Below are 22944 nucleotides of genomic sequence, written 5' to 3' on the forward strand. Positions count from 1 at the left end.
ATTGTGACATTTTTATACATGGATAGAACATTCTTTGATGATATACAAACTTATATTACTGCTTTTTACCCTCCTTTATCCCCTTCCTCAATCCTCTTCCTCTTCTCTAATAGTCTGCCTTCTACTTTCATATCTTTTTTCCAGCACTCCTTTTTACATGTTTCTTCATAGAAACTATATTAATAATACTTCAAAATTTGTATGATGGTATTAAAATACATGCACAAAATTTTTATATTTTATTTAGTAGATAGGGTCTTCTCCCCTTTCAGAACTTTGAGTATAGCATGGGCTTCATTTTTATGGATAAAGTGTTGATGTGTGATTTTAAAAGTGGAATATCAAAGGCATTGCAGATTTGTCTTTTCTTCTTTAATATTGCATTCTATAGAACTGTACTTTCTCTGTTTTAAGGACATATAATCAGCTCAATAAAGAAGTACACATGAGTAGGAACTGAGCCCCCTAAGAGCCCTGCAGGAGCTACAAGCTTCAGCCAGTGTTGGAAGCAGATGCTACAGCCCCACTCAAACTGGTATGGGGCAGCAAGTAATCCAAAAATGACATAGGGCACCAACTAATTAGAACAAGGGAAGTATCATAACTCCCAACTTGCTAAATATCCAAAATGTGAGTTCATGTTCGACTTGCCAAAGATTAAAACTAGACCTATATCTCTCACTATCCACTAAACTAAAATCAAAATGGATTAAAGATCTAACTATTAAAACAGAAACACTAAACTGGCTGGAAGAGAGGTTAGGTAGAACTCTTGAAGACATCGGTGTAGGAAAAGATTTTATAAACAAAACCTCAGTTGCCCGTGAACTAGCAAAAACAATCAGCAAGTGGGATCTCTTCTTATTAAAAAGCTTCTGCACAGCAAGGGAAACCACCAACAGTGTGAAGAGACAACCCACAATGTGGGAAAAAATTTTCACCTGCTGTTCCTCAGACAAAGGTCTACTATCTTGAATCTATAAAGAACTTAAAAAAGATCAGACCTCCCAAATTTAAAGACCCAATCAAAAAATGGGCATCTGAAATGAACAGACATTTCTCAAACAAAGAAGTAGAAATAGCAAGTAAACATATGAAAAAATGTTTAACATCACTGGTCATTTGAGAGTTGCAGATGAAAACAACACTGAGATTCCACTTCACCCCAGAAAGAATGGCTGCTATCATGAAATCAACCCCAACAAATGCTGGCAGGGGTGTGGGGAAAGAGGAACTCTGCTTCACTTTTGGTGGGAGTGTAGACTGGTACAACCACTGTGGAAATCAGTATGGAGATTCCTCAAAGAACTAGGATTGGAAGTCCCATTTGACCCTGCTATTCCACTGCTGGGTATCTTCCTCAAAGAATTAAAATAATCATACCACAGTGATATATGTGTACCCATGTTCATAGCAGCACAATTTCTAATAGCTAAAACTTGGAAACAGCCCAATTTCCCATCAACTGGAGACTGGATAAAGAAAATGGGTTTTTTTTTTCTTTAATAAATGGAGTACTACTCAGCCATAAAGAATGAAAAATTAGAGATATTTATAGCTAAATGGATGCACGTTGAGGTGATACTCTTAAGTGAAATAAATAGGACATACATGTGTAAATACAGAATAGTTTCTCTAGTGTGAGAAACTGAAAGTGTAAATAAGGACTAAAAGGTATAATAGATAAGGTGAATTAGGATGAAAAAGGGAAAAAGGGAAGGGGAAGTAGGAGGGTTAGGGGAAAGGAAAGAAGGGAATGGAATTAATATGAGAAAATGAAAAAATGGAAACAAAGTCTTTGTAAATAGGGAGGGGTGGAGGAGTTGAAGGGAGGGCAGGGAAAGGGGGAAAAATAAGAACCAAGATAGATTAGGTAAAGGTGCAAATTTCCAATGATGAATGTCATTATATTGTACACCTAAAATGCACCCATAAAAAACAAAACAAAACTACAATGTACTAATAAGATCCAATGGGAAATCACAAGGTGGGCATAAGTGCGACAAAACTATGATAAACCAATAAGATTACAGGTACAGTCACCCAGGTAATATTGATTAAATGAGGATCAAATGAGGAAGCTAGACACATAGCAAAGCCTACTTGGAATGAACAAGGAATTTCCAGAAAGGAAATGGGCTAGGGAGATTGATGCCTATTTTGAGTATCAATCACTGCTATTTATCTCAAGGGGAAGTAGTTGGGTGTAGTACCTTTTCTCTTTTTATACTATGCAGTGAATGTGCCTTAATTGTTTTCTAAGCTGAGGGGCCTGCTTTGTCTAACTGCCTTATAATAATTTCTAACTAACTTAGCTATCTCCAATAAAACCTTCATATGACTGCAATCCTGACCAACAGCTTGATTGCACCATGAGAAACTCAACCAGAATTAGCCAGATGAGCTACTCTTAGATTTCTGGCAAAACTATGTGAGATAAAATGATACAGGTGGTTTGATCACTTTTGTGAAATTTCACACATGACCAATAAATACTGAGAGATAAGACACCTGTGTCCTTTGAGAAGCAGAGTGGGCAGGCAACCCACTTTCCTGGAACCAGAATTAGGATAAAGGGAGAGATTAAGTGAAAAAGGGCATAAAATAATTTACCTAATAATATTTTTTAAATAACTATAAATAAATAATATAATTTAAATAAACTAATGCACTTTTTTCAATGTAGATTTTACCTCAACAGACAAATAAAACTACATCAGTTTTTATTGCCATGAACAGTAATGTGCAGTAAACATTTATTGAAAAACTGCTTATATTCCTCTGAATAAGTTTGTATGAGACTTCTGAACTTGTGTTGATTTTGCTGACTTCTTGAAATCACCTTTAGTTCATTCACAATTTGAGTTCAAAAATAGTTCTAATGTATTTCCTTAGTGGTAAGAATTTATTATTATACTTATATAATTTTGGATATTTTATTGTAAAATTTAACACAGAAACTAGGACGACAGCTCTAGTGACATAGCTTTACAAAGCCAAGGATGACCCCTTTAAATGCTTGTGTTTAGGTAAATAACAAAAAGCAAGAAAAATTGTGCATGGAGAATTGGGCTCAATGATAACTGGAAATTGAATTATTCATCTAAAATCAAAAGCTGCTACATCTAAAAAATACATTAGAAAAAATTTCCAAAAATACCTGAGAGCAAGTAAGTCCAGAATTTGTGATATGAAAAAATTGTCTTTAAATTAGAATAGAATTCTCTTTATATTCAACTTCAGTGATTTAAATTGCCTCCCAAATTTCTTGATGTATTTTATACTTTCATCTTTGATGAAACTTTAACTTTTTATTTAATTAAAGGCTAGCAGGAATAATTCAGTCTCGGTTAATTTCTTCACACCATTGTGAACTTGAAGATATTTTAATTACAGATTAGTCACCAATTTTGAGGAAAATAATGAGTTTTTAAGTTTTTAGGAAAAGTAAAGAAATTTACAGTTCTCTCAAACTGCAAAACTGGTAGTATGTAAGAGCAGAAGTGAGAAGTGGGAATATTGGAAATATTTTGAATTAATAATCTCTTGTGGCATTTAGTTTTATTATAAAGATTTTAAGAGAAATGTAATATAATTGTGTTATGTTTTTCACTAATAAATTCACATTTGTAGTAAATGTTTCTGAATCTGGCTGATATAAAAATAACTCAGCAATATTCTAAAGGTATGCTTTGAAAGTTGGAACACACAACCATGGTTGTCTTGTGTAATTTTTAAGACTAAGGAAATAAAAAATAATTGATACATTAGGTTTTAGGGAGACTAAAAGGTCCTACGAGTTGTGTGAAGAATATGATGAAACTTTAAAGCTAACTTTAGCGGTAACATTTTTGTGTCTATTTTTATATTTATTCCTTATTAAAATTGCTCGTATACTGTGACTCTTTGTTGCCCGAGGTCATCAGATACCACCACACTTTACGTAATCCTCCTGGCATGTTTTTTTCTTTCATAGATACCTCCCCATTCTATCTATTATTCTGAGCACTCCATCCAGAGAAGCTATGTTTATCTCTTTCTCTTTATCTTCATTGTTCTCTCTCTCTGGCTCTTCCTCTTTTTTTTGTCTTCTCGTTTTGTAAATCTGGCCAATGTAGGAAACATAGCAGTTATTCACCATAGAGAAAAATCTATTTTAACTACTAGCTGCTTGGGGCAATGTTGGAGACTTTAATCCTTCATCTCCTTTTCTTTAGCAATGCTGGCTGGCAGGTAGTCAGCAGGCAAGTTAAAGTGAAGCTTTCAGAAAGAAAACATTCTCAGTAGAAAGTAGTGACTTATTATGATACTGAACAAAAGTGGCTCTCCTGGTATCATTTTCAAGGAAAGCATGTTGTTCTACTTTGACCTGATTACTTAAAAAGAAATAAAATGAGAAAGAACAGAAAAGAAAAAAGAAAAGAAAGAAAAAAAATTAAAAATTAAATTAATGTGGCATATGATAAATTATTTTTCCTCTAATTCCTCATAATTGTTGATAATTACTTCCATTCAAACTTCATTGATTCCAGCCAAGGCTTTCTATGTTGTTTTTAATAAGTAACCATTATAGTATGTATGGTTATTTTGGACAAATTCCTCTATTATTAATACTTTGAGATGCTGAGGAAGAGGAATACAATGTTTCTAAAGACAATGAGAACCTCACTTTTTACCTCAGCTCTGCCTTACTTAGTTCATTTTGGCTCCAATGAAAGAGAAAACTTTTTCCTGAATAGGTCTTAAGTGTTGTTTCCATTTAGTTAGTATCTGCAGATTCCTATGTCTTGTTGGCATTAATTGTTGGTTGTTTTATGTTGTTTTTCTTTTTTGACACTATCATAAAGAGGCTGAACACTAGGCAATGTCTCACCTCTTAGCCTGAATGATTTATGAATATTTCTACTTGGAAAGCATTATCAGAGCTATATTCGATCATTTTGAGTCACAGAGATGAAACTCCTCTTTTTAGGAATGATCATTTTACTTCAGGATGTGTTCGAGGAAAAACATTTATCTGTAAGCTAATAATATCATTTACACATTTCATTGCACTTTTAAAAGTAACAGAAAAATCATCTTTGTGTTCTTATTAAAATTTAGGGCTCTAGGGTTTTATCTATAGATTTTTATGTGCACTACAATTCATAACTGGTAAATTCAGTATTCTATGCTTGCACCAGGCTGTTCACATGTGTGTGTATTCCTTTCCTCCAATGCATTTTTTAGTGTTCTTTTGACAGAATTTTTCCAGAGTTTGTTGAAAAATTGTTATATAATTAATCAGACCTGTGTTTATATTTCTACCTGTAAATTTTACCTTTTTGTAGTTCCAAAATAGTGTTCAATATACACTTAAATGTCTTAACACGTGTCCTCTTTTCATTGATACTTAGATAGCAATCAATGCTCATGATTTTGAGGGATTTTTTTTTAAACGTATTTTCTGGTCTGAACAATAGTATTGTGCTGTTGGTACAAATTTAGTCTTCTCACCATCAGTAGATTTTCATGGATGAGGCAGAAATGGCTAAAAATTGACTATTACTATAAAACTTTCTGGCATTTAACCAAATGGTTCATAGGATCCTCATGTGAAATATGTATCACTGTGTAAGATTATTACAAGTATGTATATAATATCTTCTTATGGAATTGATCTTGGAGAATGTAGATAAAGGTGCTATTCCCAGTGGCTAGAATGCTGTCTAGTATCATTCCAACTTGACACTGATATAGGGAAAGATATAACTCCCAAGCTGCTTGATGTCAAATATTCCAAGTTCACGTTCCCTGAAATAGAAGAATGAATTGTAAGGAACAACAGAGGTTAACAGTAGAAAAAATTTATTGAGAGATAGCTCTTGAGAGACAGAAGGGGACCCAAAAGTGGGTTGCCATGGAGCCTACTTCTCTAAGAATTTTATAGAGCAAAATTCATGAGGTGGATACAACATAGATCAAACTATGATCAACCAAGATTACAAGTATAGTGATTAAGTAATATTGACCCAACAGGGAAGCAGGTCATGTAGCAAGGATACATGGAAGGAACAAAGACATTTTTAGGAAGGGATGGGTCTGGAGGTTCTGATCACACCTGTGGAACTGATGTCTATCTAGACTTTACTGAACCAGGTGATACCGATTATAGTGTAATCTCAAGTTATTTCTTATCCCTCAAGGAGGCATTTAAGCCTGGTCATTTCCATCTTTACCTTGAGGCCTCGCCTTCAACAGATGTGCCTTCAGCCACATTTGTAACATGTTCTCCTTTCCTGCACTGACCTCTCAAGGACCTAGCCCTGTCTGACTACCCATAACATTTCTATCTATAGCTGTCTATAATAACACCACTATGTATCTATTGTTAGATGAGTCGCTTTATTTCTTAATTATGTTATCCTACCTACAAACCATCAGTAATTATTAAACAACTCTTTGTGTGTGTTCATGTGTGTGTATGTGTGGGTGTGTGGTGTGTCTGTATATTAGAATTCATTTGTATACCTCCTTGGCTTGTTTATTTAATAAAGCATCAGTGGAAAGATTATTAAAATGACAAGCAACGAGATGTGGTTGGTGCATGCCTGAAATCCCAACCCTTGGGAGGCTGAGGCAGGAGGACTGCCATGAGTTTGAGGCCAGCCTGGACCACATAGTGAGTTCAAGGACACAGCAAGACCTTTTCTCAAAAAAAAAAAAAAAAAAAGACAATACTTTACTTGCCACTAATTGTGACTTTTCTTGTTTCCTTGTTAATGGATACTCCTTAATACTCAAAAGAGTTACTTCCTTTGTTCTTAATATTAATTTTCTCAAGATTCTGTATGCTACTTAATGTAAAAGAAAATTACAAATTTAGTTTATAATATCCAAAAGATACTTTTTTCCACCAGTGAATCCTAAAACAGGGTACTCTGAAGGGCTTAAATTTTTGATTAACTTTTTTATATTCATATTTACAGAAAAGTAAATATGAATATGTACATATTATGTATTCAGCTATTTAGAATTATAATGTTAAGTACGCTTAAGACATCAAAGTAGCCTTAACAGAGCAGTTAAGGGAGCTAAAATGTTAATGTATGGTTAAGAGTCAGTGGGATAAAAAATTCTGTGGTGATGGCATGTTGATATTATTGGGTGGGCTGCATGACTAATGAACATACGTGATGGAAATGGTTTGATTGCTGTGTTTTAGGACTATCACTCTAGCAGATGAGGAGAAGGTGTATTACAGGGAAGAAAGAATTTTACAAAAGTAGTTAGTATCTTTGTGAGCGGTGATAATAACCTCACCTAATGTAAATGGAAAGTTAAGGGGATGGATTTTAATGACATTTAGGTACAGAGTTAAAAGGACTCAGGGAGTGTTTGGGAAATATGAGGGTAAGGCCAAGGACAATATATTGGATTAGTATTCCTAAGCGTGAGATCACATTTGGTCTACATCCATTCTTTTATATATAGTTGTTTTCCCCTTTCCTAGATGACCTATCCATTTTGTGATAGAACTCATCAGTATTCAACATCTGTGAAAAGTAGATAACCCCAATTTAGGAACTCTTGATTAAAAATAATGAACACAAGTTCCAATTTTAGTAAAGAGTCTATTCTAGAAAACTAGATGATTAAATGCCTAGTTCCAACAACATACAACTCATAGTATTATTTTGTTAACTTCATTATCTTTATACAGTTGATAGCTTTATTTTAAACAATAAAAACGTAGATTCAATTGAGAAAATTTTATGCAATCTTAGTTCTTTGTATTTGAACATAATTGTTCAATTTGACCAAAATTGGACTTTTGTGTTGGGGAGATATTGAGAAACCAACCATTCTGTTACTTTTCTGACATCACAATGAATATTTAAATATTAACTCATTTAATTATTTTAAAGCACAGTAACTTAGCTCCTTCATAAATGCAGAACATACTGCAGTAGTTTAAATGAATGGCCTAGGGCTGTGTAGGAGTTATATATGGTTTACCCTAAAATGCTAGAAATGAATACCATCAGAGCATGTACTTGAAAAGAGAGTGTATTGACCTAATTCTTGGAACTCTAACCCCAACAAACTATCCTCCTAGCTGAGCATGAAATTTTCTTCCAACTTGTTGGATTTTTAACAAATTGGGCACAGACTCTGAGGAGCACATATTTTTGACTTCTGCTGTAAGAAGTCTAGCAGTATTACACTTCTAAATGCTTCAACCCCATCTTCTCCAGTCTTTTTTTGTCTTTTACATGACATCTATGGTTGAAACTGACAGTTTTAATCAAGGTAATTTATCTCCTGTTGCGCTTTCATTGTGAAAACAAGTAATAAGTTTGTGTAGATTTTAGATGTGTGTGACATTTTACATAACCAGGGTACCCTGTTCTATAACACATGATGCCAAGGTCCACAACTTTGAAGACTCTCTTTGTACTTTTCTTCAAATGTTAATGTATTTCTTCCTTGAAAATCACGACTAAAGTAGATTCAATTGAGAATATTTTATGTTGTCTTAGTTCTCAATATTTGAACATATTTGTTCAATTTGACCAAAATTGGGCTTTTGTGTGTGGGAGATATTGAGAAACCAATCATTCTGTTACTTGTCTGACATCACATTAAATATTTAAATATTAACTAATTTAATAATTTTAAAGCCAGTAACTTAGCTCATAATAATCAATTCAATAACTCACCATGAATAGGTTAAACTTATAACACTTGTGTCTTCTCCAAATGTAGTTTATGTCACCATTAATGAGAGATGATAGTATTTCCTACACTCACTTTTCCTTACTGTACTCTTGGAGTTGCTTTTAAGAACACAATGTTGCAAATATAAGTAAGTGAAGTAGTTGTTTCTACTATGCCATCAAGTTGTTTGTGGTATTTACACAAAATGGAGTACTACTCTGCCATAAAGAAGGATAAATTTTATTCATTTGTAGAAGCATGAATATAGCTTGACATCCTAATGTTAAGTGAAATCAATTAGATATACAAGCATAAATATTGCATGGTTTCCCTTCTTGAGAAACCCAAAATATAAATAGATTAAAGAGCAAAATAAAATATAGGTATTAGGAAACAGAGACAGATCTTTACAAATAGGAAGGGAACCAAAAGAAGGAGCCAGGTGGAAAGGAAAAAGATGTAAAAGAAATTAAGATATTTAATGTTCATGGATCAACTTTCCTCAATGAATATAATCATTATATACTGCAAACATGTACCAATCAAAAGTTTGAGAAAGTTAAAAAATAAAGTCCATTCACAGATTTTGACACAAATGATTCAGAATGCAAAGAGTAAACTCATTCATTCTGAGCTTTTCAAGATTCAGAAAATTGTCTTGATAATTTTTATAATTATGCCAGTTTCCTCAGTATTCAGTGAAGCAAAATCTTTCCTGTCCTATTTTTAAAAACTTCCTGGAAAAACTGTTCCAGGCATGTGAAAAGGCCAAAAGAGAGAGAGTAAAAAGTACGTTTGCACAGCACTTTATTAGCATTGGAATTGGGTCAAGATAACTGAAAGTATATTGATGTTTTTTGTGCAGCTACAAAAATTCATGTTGTTTCAAGAGTCTGTAATTTTTTATGATTTTTTCTTACTGCAATAGTAGGACTTCTGTATTGTACTTTCATTATAACTTCCCATAAGCCATAATTCACAATTCAGCTCATCGGTAATGGGTGCTTTGTTACAGTTACTGACTCAGTTTAGGTGCCTGGGGCAGGTATTTAAATGCATTTCCAAGTTTGTCATAATGAGTGAGGATTGATATATATGTTGTTTCTCTTATGGGATGGTTGGAATGTGATGATGATAGTGTTTTATTGGCAATCATTCAATTATAGGTACTTTTGCTAAAATATATACAATGGTATATATGTTGCAGTATGTACCAGTACTAGGGAAAAGAACACTATTATGAAACAGATCACAGTCTGGATTACATATTACCTTAATTTTGTGATCTCTTTCTGTCACTTAAAAAATTATTATTTAAAAAGAGATCCACAATTGATGACTCATCTCTGCTGCAGATTATTTTTCTTTGAGGCACAACAGTTAATCTATATTAGTAATCATCATGTTCCTATTAAAAAGACAAGGCAAATATCAGCATTATCTTTATGCAAATGAGGACCTTGAGGCATTCCATGACTGATTGAATAATTGCTTTAAGATTTCTCAGTTAATATGTAGCGTAACTGACATAAGAGCATAGACAGTGACATTATACTGCCATTTTTGCATTTTTTTCTCCTTATTTGAGAAAGAACAGGCTCATAAAGAGAAGAAAGAGAAAAAGAAAGAGGAAGTAAATGTGTCGCTTGTTTTGTATTCCTCTTTCACCATGGTTAGTGAAGTCACACAGTATTTTTTTAATCTTTACAATAATTTGAAATAGACATAATTCTCTTTTATACAATGATAAAGAGAGACTGATTCTCAAATAAGTTACACTCCTTGCGTATACTCACGTGGCAAATATTACAAATACTTAAAAGCCTGTCTTCATAGAACTGCCCCAAACAGACTTCCATTCAATTCCTTGTTTCCTTATATTAAAAAAAAGGAAGTTGTGTAATTTACATACATTTTAATTTACTCTCCAAGAGAAGCAAACTGAAAACACTAAAACATGAAGAAACAAAGCTGTGTCTCTGAAGCATGATATGTTTGTAATATTGTCACTTCTTTGGGGAAAACATGTAAATGTATTTCTGCACTAGAGTTAAAGCAGTGAATTAAAAGTTAATATCAAAACTGAAGCAAAGCCATGTTTGTGAAACACACATTAATAGTAGTACATTGGATCAAAGGATGTGATCTCACTTCATAGTAAAACAGGTCCTGCAAGGCTAGGTAACTCAGGAAGCAGAATGGTAATTATTCACAGAAGAAAGGAGGTAGTATACTGTTACAATACTACAGTTGAAAGTCAGAAGGTCACAAGGCTTGCAGGGTAACTGACACAACCTGAAACTGCTTGGCCTCCTTTAAAAAGAAATAATAAAATGGGAGAGAATGAAGCAAAATCACCTAACACGTCTTTGCAAGGTAAGTGCCAGCAACCTCTGAAATGTTTTTGGCCAGAAATTTAAGCAGTCTTGGTAACAGTGAGTGTGTGTGTGTGTGTGTGTGTGTGTGTGTGTGTGTGTGTCTGTGTGTATGTGCATGTGCTTGTGTGTACAAGCATTTGCCCCCCGCTGCATGTCAAAGTGTGCTTTGAGGGTGGAGAAATGCGGTTGGGATTGTTTTGATTCAGAAGCAGGATGTCTCTGTTGTGTTCGATAATTTGGACAAAATAGAATCACGAGTATGGTGAAAGGTAGGAAAAGTCTTTTAATCACCAGAATAATGCTGAAGAAATGGGACAAACTAATGTGTTTCATGCTGGACCTCTTCCAACGCTGACAGACTACTGACTTTTGTCTGTTCTTGTGGAATTTTTATTTGTAATCTGGTGTTGCTATCTCTGTGGTTTACCAGCAAAAAACCCTTGTAATTAATATGACCATTTTCTAAAGGGAGAAAATAGGGGCTCAGGAGAGAGCTTATCTTTTGGGGAGAACTGTTTATTTTACAGGTCTTACTTAATCAGATACCTTTGTCCTTTGAAGGGATTGGCTTTGTTGACATTGGCTTGACTAGACATCTAAAGTTAAGCTTGTGGAAACAAACATAAGGTGGATCACATTTCAATTTTTTTGAGTGAGAAAAGTTTTTTCTTAAAATAGAAAAATAGGCTTAATTCATATTTATTGAAATAATTTCTAGTTGTCTCTTGCTTGTAAATTATATACCACATGTATAAATGAAATATTGACCAAGGCATATTTTTAAAAACCTACTTGATAATTATATATATTTTTAATTACATTTTTGTAGAACTACAAATAATGTTTCAGCAAGTAAAACCATAAATTAAATTTTTCAGTTTTCCATTAGGTGCAAATAATAAAAATGTTAATAAGCTACACTTATGGAATATATTTAAGAATAACAATCAGATTATTGTAGAAATTCCTGGTTGTAAGAATACATTTTGTAGTTTAATTTTTTTTGTTTCTGTAATCTTCATTATACCAGTTTAAGAATCTGAGAATCTTATTTTTTTCCTCTGTATATTTGATAAAATATTTTGAAATATCTCGTAAAATGGTATTATAAACATCTTTAAGTTGAAAGACTAATAAAGAATCATTTAATGAACTTTCCAAAGAAAAATAAGATAAAAGGCTCATTTTGCGTAATTCAATGAGAATAACTTTTTGTTTGTGTTTTATGAACCAAAAGGTATCATGTACATGATTAGAACATATACCTTGTCTCTAATGTTTTTCCACATAAAAGTGTTTGAGAAACTTCTAGATTATTAGTGTTGTTCAAATAATAATGATATGTATAAAATGTATATGAATGTTTGATGACCATCTGAATAGCCTATCATATGTTGTATTCATGCATTACCTGTCTGGGTTCAGGAATTGAAATAAATCACAGAATAATCAGATCTCTCTTTCCTTCCTTTATCATCTCTCTTTATGTTGGTAACATGGGTATGATTTACTAATTATAACAGAGTCTTAGAATGTGTATGGATGGCGTCTTTGTTTTTCTTGCTTTTTTTTCCTCTAGAACTTTTAGTAGGTTTATAGCACTGTGTGTAATTTACTGTGTAAAGGTAGCTTTCCCTTTCTCTCATTCATATGTATGAATAAAATATAATTTATTTCAGAATTAATAAACAGTATATATCAGAAAATTATGCAGAAAATTTAAAACAAGTATGATAGTAGATAATTTCAATATCATGGTTTAAATTAGAGAATGAAGTGCTAGATCTGTAACCCTTTTCTAGTTGAGGAACGCTTGGGAGAGAGGTTGTTTCCTGAGGTACTCTCCTTTGTGCAGTCTGAGACTTTTCAGTAAGAAATACATTGTTCTCTTCTGATCTTATCAGAGTTGAAATGTATCCTTGGCAGGTCTATGAAGATTTCAGACCTGTTTTTTGCTGTATTGAAACTTATTACCTCTTTTCTGCCTGGAAGAACATGCATTTTGTATGGCTCCCAGTATTCTTATTAGGCTGGAAAGGTCCTAGACAGAACTTTTAAAAGGGGAAAGAATGTGAATCATCCAGATATAGACCTACTGAGTTCCTCCTAGCTTATTAGCTCAGTCCCCAAGAGCTTATTTTCTAATCTCTTTTTCTCCTATTATCCTTGGTCAAAGTATAACCAAGGCTACTCATCTCCTTATAAAGGATAGAATATACTAGTTTACCCTTGATATTTTTTGAATTAAAAGTATGTTTGCATTCTCAACAATATGGATCAAAATTGTGAAAGGAGTTCTCCTTAACTGGGAGTCTTTGCAATACTATTCAGCACACCTTAGGTTCTCTGGTTGCCTACTTCACATTTGTGTGGCTGTTTTTGAGCATTTCTGATAATAGCTCTCCTTCCTATCTCAATTTTTCTTCATTCAGTATCTCTAGGAAACCATGGCCCTAAAAGTTACCAAAGAGTAGGGAACAGTGGATAAAAATATCCTAACTACAGCACAGTTGTTAGACCCCATGGAAGACAATGATAGCAATCAGCAAGAGGAAAGAACTCTACCATTGGGGAATTTGACTGTCAGAATAAAAGAAATGCCTGTAAAATATTAGCATTTTTTAAGCTAGAAAAGAGCTAAGAGAGCCTCAAGTGTAATGTGTATATTTTGTAGAGAAGCAAGGACCCTATGAAATTAAAATTATCCTTGGTTTTGCAGAAATAGTTGCCAGAACCCAGGTCTCCAGCTTAGCTTCTCAGACCCTGTTATTTTATGGAAGAATTTGGCCTATTATTTTCTAGAGGAATATTGTTTCCAATTTTATAAGGGAAAATCCATCTTATAAATGTTTCCCATATTGGAATCTTTCAGTGTTTGCATTTATGACCATGAAAGCATTGTCTAGTATCTGGTTAGGGTATTATAGAACTGGTTTGTCCGGGCTTAGATTTTCTTATGAGTACATAGAAATTATATGAGCTTTTACAGTATTTAGATACTTTCATTACAATCAGAAGCCAACCAAAAGTCCATAGGCACAGGTATGTAGTGCTTTTCATAATAGTCTTTTAGGAGACCAAATTTACTCTACTTGGCTACCAAAGTAAAAGATCTAGGCAAGATGGTGCCTTAGTGTCTGTGCACTAGGTGTCTATTGCAGCCCAAGGGTAGCAGTACTGTATGCTCCAACCTGTTGTACTGATTTGGTGTAAATGTTTAACTTTCTGTGGTGGGAAAAATACCTCTGCATTCATCATTGTAAACCATGCCTGTGAGTGCCCTGAAATCTTTCTGAAACCCAAAGAGGATTTACCAGTTTGTGAGTCTTCCTTTCCAGCCTACAGTACTTTCAGGGCATTTTTAATTAAGAGAACTGCAAGGAGCTCTTGTTTTACCTATGCGTGTTCTATGAAAAAGGCTTTCACTACCTTTAGTGAGAGGTTTAAACATGTGAAGACCTAAGGCATTCTGGAGTTGAAACTTAGGTATTGAGGCAACAGGGCATTTTGGAGTTGAAGCTTTCAGAAGTTTTGCTGGAGAGATCTCCTAAACTAAGAACTAAATGGAGCATGTTTAGAGCAAGTAAAATTGCCAAAAATGTTCAGGCATGATATCCGAGGTAAGTTTGACCTAAGTAAATGGGTTGAGCAAAGGTGCATGTGAAAGTAACTAGCAGGCTTTTTCTCAGATAAAAGGCAGAGAATCCTTGGAATGGGAAATGAGATTAAGAGATGAAATCTGAAGTAAAATTAAAGAAGTAGTGAAATGAGCATAACTGAGCCTACGAGGTCTTTTTGTCTAAATCTTTCAGCATGGATATACGATCTTTATTAGAAGCAAAATGACAAGCTATATAATTAAATGGAACATGAGATAGATCTGGTTAATAACAGTATGTGGTTAAAACCTGCTCTTGGGGGAAGAGCTGATTTTTAAACACTTTGAAATACAGTTTGTCCCTGGAATTTTAGATAGTCTTAAAAATAAGCTTTAATCTCTCTAAATCAAATGATATTTTATAGCACTGAAGGTATTTCAAAGGAAAATATTCTGAGTTTCAATTAATGTCACTGTAAAATCTTGGAGAAAAGGTGATACATAGCTATAGAATGCTGTGATTAATAACACAATTATACTATTTCCATGCGTTTAATAGGTTGGAGCTGTCTGTGAGTGTGCTTCCCTTTTCTTAAGGAACTGTAACAAAGGGTGCAGTAATAATCTGATGATTATATGTGTATAAACACTATATAATTATTACATTGTATGCTATTCTCTGGATTTTGGAAAGAGTTTAAACACATTTAGCTAATTGACTAGCGCAGTAAGCCAACCTTCTTTTTATCACAGTTTATTTTGGGAGGATTATTAGCCAAGCATCTACTTGACTCATTATTGGAAAGTATTTCACTTGATACATAAGTGAAGGAAAAAATGAGCAACTGACAGGATTGCAAAGAAAATGTCATTAGAATGAAAACACATTAAAGGGCATTGAGCTTCAGTTGATCCCTTGAGCTTCTAATCTCTCTTCAGGAAATGTATGTGTAAACAGTTTTATTTGACAGGGCTATTTTGTTGCTCTGTTGATAGACATGCTTAACTATCTCTACAGTTCAACACTTTATGGGTGCTTTTAGTAATTCATACTGAAAAGCAATCTGCCTCTATTCTTTACATTTCTGATCAGTTTAGTACAGGTTGTATATTCTGTGTTTTTCTTAAAAATGAGTGTGACTTAGGAAAAGGTATAAAATCCTGTCTACTAAAAAAAAAAGTCCAAAAAAGAAATGCTTGGAAAAATCAGCTACCAAATTTAATGTAATATATAATAAAAATGCGAAAGGTATGGATCTATACTTGTTAGACAACACGATCAACTTTGCTGTGTGACTTGGAACCTGGGTGAATGATTGATTTTGAGAACTGATTAAACTCTTGAAGCCCATTCCATCTTTATGATTCTTTTCTTTTCTTAAAAGTGATTTCCTTTGAAAACAGAACATGAGAAGCAGAAGATCGAAGGGTCATTATATTTTATTTTTCTCTTTGTTTATGGGCCTTTAATGCAATCACATAGAATTCCCTTCTTTCATAAACTACTGATAAATCTTGAAAAAATTCTTCATCACATCCATATTTCTTGGTAATGGGTTTCTGAGATGGAGAAATGCACTTTGTCAAAAAAGATATACAATGCTTCCTCTCTTGCCAATTCTTAATATTGTTATAATGACAGATATCGAAGAAATCATAGAGGAATCTAAGAATTTATGTAGTTTCATAGAGAAGATATAATTTGAACTGAATCTGGAAACTTATAAATTAGAAGAGGGGCCAGAAGAAAAGAAGACTTTCTTGACAAAAAGTGCCCAGAAGCAAGGCATAGAAATTATATCTATATCCATATCACTTGTCATATTTTCTCTCAATGAAAGTAAAAAAGGTTTCTCAAATATAGGCTAAAATAAGAACATATAATAGAAAATCAAGTTAAAAATATATGAATTAGAATCAATATGAAAAATGTATGTTGGGACATCTTAAACAATTACTCAACAGGTAACAAGTTTGCTTTCAATCTCCCTAGCAGCCAAGGGAAAGCAAGAAATAAGTGTCAAGATCTATGCTGTAAAAATAAATACACTAGTTATTCATGAGATGCATAGATTTTTAATGAGATAGTGTGATAAAAAATCAGGATAATTTTATAGGTGACAAGAGACAAGCCTATTTAGTTTTCCTTAGATAACACTAAGAAAAACAGTTTAAAGTGTTACAGAGAAAAGGAAAATCATATTACTTAATTCATCTCAAAATCTTGAAATAGGCAATTTCCTTTTGATCTCTTAAAGCCAATATACCATCAAACATTTATGTAAAAAATTTTCATCATATCATTAATCTGGAAATATGAAAAGAAGAGAAATCAAAATAATAATTAAGAAATATAGTTGGGTGGGGGTGTTTTCAGTGGTAGAACATTTGCCTAGCATGTGAAGGGCCCTGGGTTTGATCTCCAGTACTGCAGCAGGGGGAAAAAGGCATTTATAACATCTAAATATTTACAGAATTTAAATGTTCACACTGTTAACATTTTAAAACATGAAAACAGGTGATTTAAAAATTATAAGCATATCGTCTTACTGAAGGGTCTCTCCTAAAGTTTCTATTGGATTTTACGCAGGTATTGTTCATTCTTTTTGCCTAATGAAGAATTCAGTATAGTCAGTGTGGCAGATGTGTGGAGGGGTGGTATAAAGAGTAAGAATAAATAACAGATTCACATTGATAATATGGAGATCAATCTGTACTGTGAGGTAATGGTCCTGCCTTAAAGATTTTAAGTGTAGATAGATAGGAATTTGGGAGGGGAGAAAAAAAAACACATTTAGTAAGAAAGTACTAATCCCTTCATTCTTGTATACTTTATGATTTACTAATTGACTATATGAATTTGGGGCAACATATTTTCTACAATATTTCCTATCTTTCTAGGGATTATAATTACTGTCATTTATCAAAACATTATATGTTTTAGTAACATAATGTGTGGTAACATTGACATGTATATATGTATGCAATAGAAATTGTTGAAAACCACTCTTCATATGAAATGTGCACTTACCTAATTTGGTAACCTCAAAAGTGGAAAGAACTGATAAATTTGGTGCTAATTTAAAACCAAAATGTACTAAGCATTTTTAAAGGTGACAACAATCTTTTGTCTTCCATTGGCAAACATAGCACCTGAGCCCTTACTGTAGTGGTTATTCATACTGAACTTCCTAGTTATGTTTCCTCTTGTCATCAAGTTATCAAATGAAATGTCTCAGTCCTACCATACATTTCTAGGCTCACAAACCAAAGTAGCCAGTCTGTTTTAATATGTGATTTGAATTTTTTCAATATTTCATCATGGACCATTTTCTTTTATATATATTTGCTTATTGCAGATTTCCCTGCATTAAAATATTATTCTGACATAAAACTCCATAGCTGGTGTGTTTGTTGCTATATTTCTAATGTCTGGAATCATAGCTAACACAAATTATGTTTTCAACAAGTGTAAGTTATCTATGTTCAGACAAGAACAAACATAAAATACATTGTATTATTATGTGCCTGCAATTTAGTTATTCAAACAAGAAAATTAATTAAGCATAAAGTAAAAACACTTAACATGATAAGTATAAAACAATATAAAATAAAAAGTCTTTACTAAGAAACCATTGGAAAATAAAAAAATTTAATTGTAAGAGCTTTTTTATAGAAGACTAATAATTGACATAGAATCTCTTTATTCCAAGAGACTGGAAGCAATGCTTTTTTCTTCAAATTTCTAGAATTTATTCCTTCTCATTTACTCTAATTCTCTATTTCAATGATTCTATTTGGGATTACCTACATGAATTCTCAGATACTAAGTGTGAAAGGCAAAGGAAAAATGAAACTAGAAACAACAAAATTTAGGAAGTCACATTTATGGAATAATCAGAATATGGACTAATACTTGTTGATTATGGCAGGCTACTTTAAAGTGATTGGAATATGATCATATGGAATATGGCTTGATGTTTAGCTGTGCATCAAATATAAAAATTGTGAGAATATAAGGGATTATTTGTAAAGGAGATGTCTGATACTTTAATCTTTGGATATATTGTGCTGCAAATAACTGTGAAGCATCTAAACACTAATGTCTCTATTTTTTATGATCTATTTTATGTGATTATTCTTGACATGTCGTAAAATGGCTTTTGCCTTTGATGAATTCTTTGAAAGATACAATCTCAAAATTATTTATTTTTGTGTATATTAAGGATATATTCTTCAAGAATATATTCTTCAATATATTCAAGGATATATGGGTTAGTTTGAAGATTAAAAAATAATTTATATTCAACATCAGAGTGGTCCATTGCATCTATATACACTTAAGTGTCTTCTTCAATCATCATAACAGCCATAACCATCATTATTTTAATGTTCAGCTTTATCCTCATCATCCCCCATTGCCTCATTGTGTTGAAGAGCTGAAGAATACATGTAATGGGGTAGCAGCTGAAGAAAAGGAATACTTGAGGTTTTATTAGTGTTTACTTGTATTGAATCAGGAAGGAGAATGAGACTGCTAAAAATTGAAACATCTGGCTTGAAGGAGAAAGAATAATATTCTTAACTGATTTAGAAGATGTTTTCGAGAACCAATACAGAGAACAGGGAACAGGTTAGGGAAGTAAAACAAAAAGAGATTACTTTAAAAATGTTATATTGAACAATAAGTGGTATGTCTTGACAAAAATGGCCAGGATTTAATTTAAAATCCTAGATCTTGGGAGAGAAAGTTGTGGAAGTTTTTAAGGCATAAACGGTAGATGATACTGTGAAGAGGTGAGATTACACAAAGCTGAATGGGAGACTAAAAAGACAGGAAGATTAATGTAAATTTTGAAGTTTGAGCATAAACAAATGAGATGGGTTCATGGGTGACAGATTACGTATGACAGAGTTTTGAGGATAAGAATTTCTATATAAAAATACTACATATATCAAATGACAGAATAGACAAGTAGCAAGAATTTGGTTGATTAAAGCGTGGAATTAAGGTGAAACGTAAGGAAGAGTAAAATTTGGAAATTACCAGAAATAAAGATTCAAAATCTTAAAATAGAAATAATATAACAGAGCCCTGAGAAACTACCATAGTTATTGAATGCAAGAAAGAAGAAGGTAAGTAGTTACTTTCTAATAATTTTATAAGGGAAATTAATTAGCTCTTTTTACAAAAGAGAAAACTGAATTTTAGTGAGAGAGAGAGAGAACTAAAATAGTAGCACTATGTCTGAGGTAAACATATTACTCGAGTGACTCTAAAAAGCAGAAAGTATAGATTTTTCTCTCTCAGAGGAAAAACAATGAGTGTAAAGACAGATTTACTGAGTTACCCAAAAGAATGGGTGATGGAGTTGCTGCCAAGTGGGTCTGTAGTTTTGTAATCAAAGATAAGCTCATTCAGCCAAGAGTTAGGGTGGGGCTGTGTGTGGGTGCTGAATTCATGAAAGATAAATGAAAGGACTGGTCAGCCGAAGCTGCAGTAAAGTTAGCTGAATGTCAATGAATGTGGGAAAGCAACAGGAAAAAGTGCAGGTGATTATTAAGCCGTTTTTCACAGAAATGCTTTTGGTGATGGTGGAGGTGGTGAGTGTGCATATGTGTGTGTGTATACATGTGTGTGTGTTTTACTGTTCTCTCTGTATATTTAGCTAGAGATTAATATTCTAGACTATTGAGTTCCTTGTGTAATACAACCCTTAATAGACTATTGCAACAACGTATCTTCAAACTATAAGCCACTGGACTGTAATAAACTAGAAGAGAAACTTCATTTTATTACAGATCCATCAGAAATTTGAAAAATAATGGAACACTCAAGCTTCACTGTGAATATAGTTTTGAATGGTGTCTCCTTATCTGTGCAAGAAAGCATTTATAACTACTATCCATGTTTGTGATAGATCTATAAGTCTGTGGGATGATGTTTAGATTAATGTTTAACCATGCAAAGGTTTCAAGAATCTTGGATAGTTAATTACTGGCATCAAGGTTTGTAGCAGTATCATCAATGATAATCATGATAAAAACAAGTAATTATAAAAAGGCATTTACTAAATGCCAATCATAGACAAAACTAGAGTAGAAATCACAACATATTTTTCTCCATTGATCACTATATTTCCCAGGTGCACCATCATTAAAAAGCTAACTTTAAAAAAAAATTGAATATTCGAAGAGAGTACTTCACAGGTTTACATGTTGTATCTATATGTAAAACTTAGTGACTGCTAAATTTTATTACTGAAAAAATGAAATCTTCTCAAGAACCAAGTCCATGGCTAATATATCTGCTCTTTATTGATAACGTGTTTTACAAAAATTTACTTAACTTCATATATACACGTGAATTTTTTTTTTATGTAAGGGTATCATGATTCCTTTAGTACTACCTACCTCACATCCTTATCGGATTTTCCTCATACTCGCATTCTTGGCACTTTTATTGAGAGTGATAAAGCTCTGAAGAAGTAGTTTGAAGTAAACGAGTTCTACTAAATTCAAGAATGTTTTGAGCATTAACCTTCAGTTTGAAGTTTTAGGTGACCAGAAACTAGTATTAAGGAATATAGATTCAGTTTTACAAAATATACCTCAAAGAGGTTTTTTTTAACAACTGATGCTTTGCTGATACTGAGGATATTTCCTCTACAGTATATCCAACTTAACAAATTACATGTAAAAGCCATAAATTCTGTTATATTATCCATAAACATAATAAAAAATGTTACACCACATAACTTTGACTTAGTCAATAATTCTAGGCTTAGCCTTAGGGTTTGAAGAGAAAATTATTCCTGTTACACATTTTAATTATGCTATAACTTTGGGAAAGAGCTACTGATCTTTAGCATCTGGAATGAGAAAGTTGGTTCTTTCTTGCTCTGTAGTCAGTGAAAGTTGGTCATACAGGCTAACAATGAAGAATTTCAGGGAAATCAAAGGCAATGTATATATAATAACGGATATGTTGTATTTGAGTAACTTAAATGTTAGAAGCCTTAAAGATTACCTTCATCAAACATCATTCTGCAGTAAACTAGAAACACACATTTCAGTTATGAAATATATTCTCTTGTTTTAGGTAAATGATCTTCTGTAGCAGTACTGTTGATGGTATTTAATACTTCAACATAGAAATAGGAAGGCCTAAGCAGGAATTTTTTTCATCCTATTCGTTAAGATTTTTAAGAGCTTTTACAGTGCAGTGAACATTGTGATTATCATTTTAGAAGTCATATTTCTCAAATTTTCATCCTTAAATCAATTTTATCAGTGAAAAGCTTTATTCTGTTAAATAAAACAGATACCTAATATCCATGATAATGATAATGATAAAAAGAATACCTCCTTTCTCCTGTGCTTTCAGTGGAGAGTGAACATTACTATACATACATTATGTATATGGCTACACCCACCATGTGAGAATTGACCTTCATTTGCCTTTTATAGAGGCTCTATGAGGTTAAGTAACCAGCTAAAGATTGTGTAGGTACTAAGTAGCAGAGCTGGGACTCAAACCTGGGGCTGTCTGACATATAGAATTATGCTCCAGTTGGATATGTACAGCTTTGTTTGGTTGTCATTTTCAGCAAAATTTAATTCAAGTTTAGAACATTTAAATGGCATAAATTAATATTTAAATTTAAATGTACCCAACTTTGTATTATGCATTGTGTTACTCAGCTTTCCATCCCTGTCATAAACTACCTAAGAAAATCAAAGTATAAGGAGAAAGGTTTATTTTGGCTCATTGTTTGGGAAGTTTCAGTCCATGATTAGTTGCTTGCTTGCTTTTGAGGAGCTGCCAAGGGAGTATGGCAGCAATGGGTGTCAAAGGAAGTTGCTTAACTCACAGCATCCAGGAAACAGAGAAAGAAGAGGCTGACATCCTAAAATTTTCCTCTTTGCGGGCATGCTTCCAGAGACCTATGACATCCACTGGGCTCTATTTCTTAAAGCAGCTAATCCCAATAGCATCAACCTGAGGGTCAAGCCTTTAACACATGGGTCTTTGGAGAGCATTCTAGACCCATATTATAGCATGTATTCAACAAATATTTATTGAAATATGATTATGTATCTGTCAAGTGTTTGAAATTTAGGTGCTGAATGTAAATTGAAGGAGACATGAGCCACAACCACTCATAGTCTACTATGCGAGACACTATCTTGTAATGCAAAAAGGAAAAAATAAACTTCCTATACTTCATATAGAGTTCTATATATCTTAAATATATATATTTAATA

The 22944-nt window shown here is 33.0% G+C and overlaps 1 protein-coding gene across 11 annotated transcripts in view; it reads left to right on the forward strand.

Moving 5' to 3' along the window:
• The first annotated feature begins 1841 nt into the window (after positions 1-1841).
• Naaladl2 (N-acetylated alpha-linked acidic dipeptidase like 2) overlaps positions 1842-22944 on the forward strand; it is an 891856-nt gene continuing 870753 nt past the window's right edge. For 4 of the 11 annotated variants that reach the window (XM_087186979.1, XM_087186983.1, XM_087186984.1 and 1 more), the window contains exon 1: positions 1843-11076. In XM_087186979.1, the coding sequence (XP_087043105.1) occupies positions 11034-11076 (43 nt within the window). In that variant the 5' untranslated portion in view covers positions 1843-11033. The other 7 variants (XM_087186982.1, XM_004834613.3, XM_087186988.1 and 4 more) reach the window with 4 other exon arrangements.

Source organism: Heterocephalus glaber, unplaced genomic scaffold (genome assembly GCF_053883595.1).
Source record: "Heterocephalus glaber isolate CG9 unplaced genomic scaffold, H.glaber_assembly_v1.0 deba00001504, whole genome shotgun sequence".
NCBI lineage: Eukaryota > Metazoa > Chordata > Mammalia > Rodentia > Bathyergidae > Heterocephalus > Heterocephalus glaber.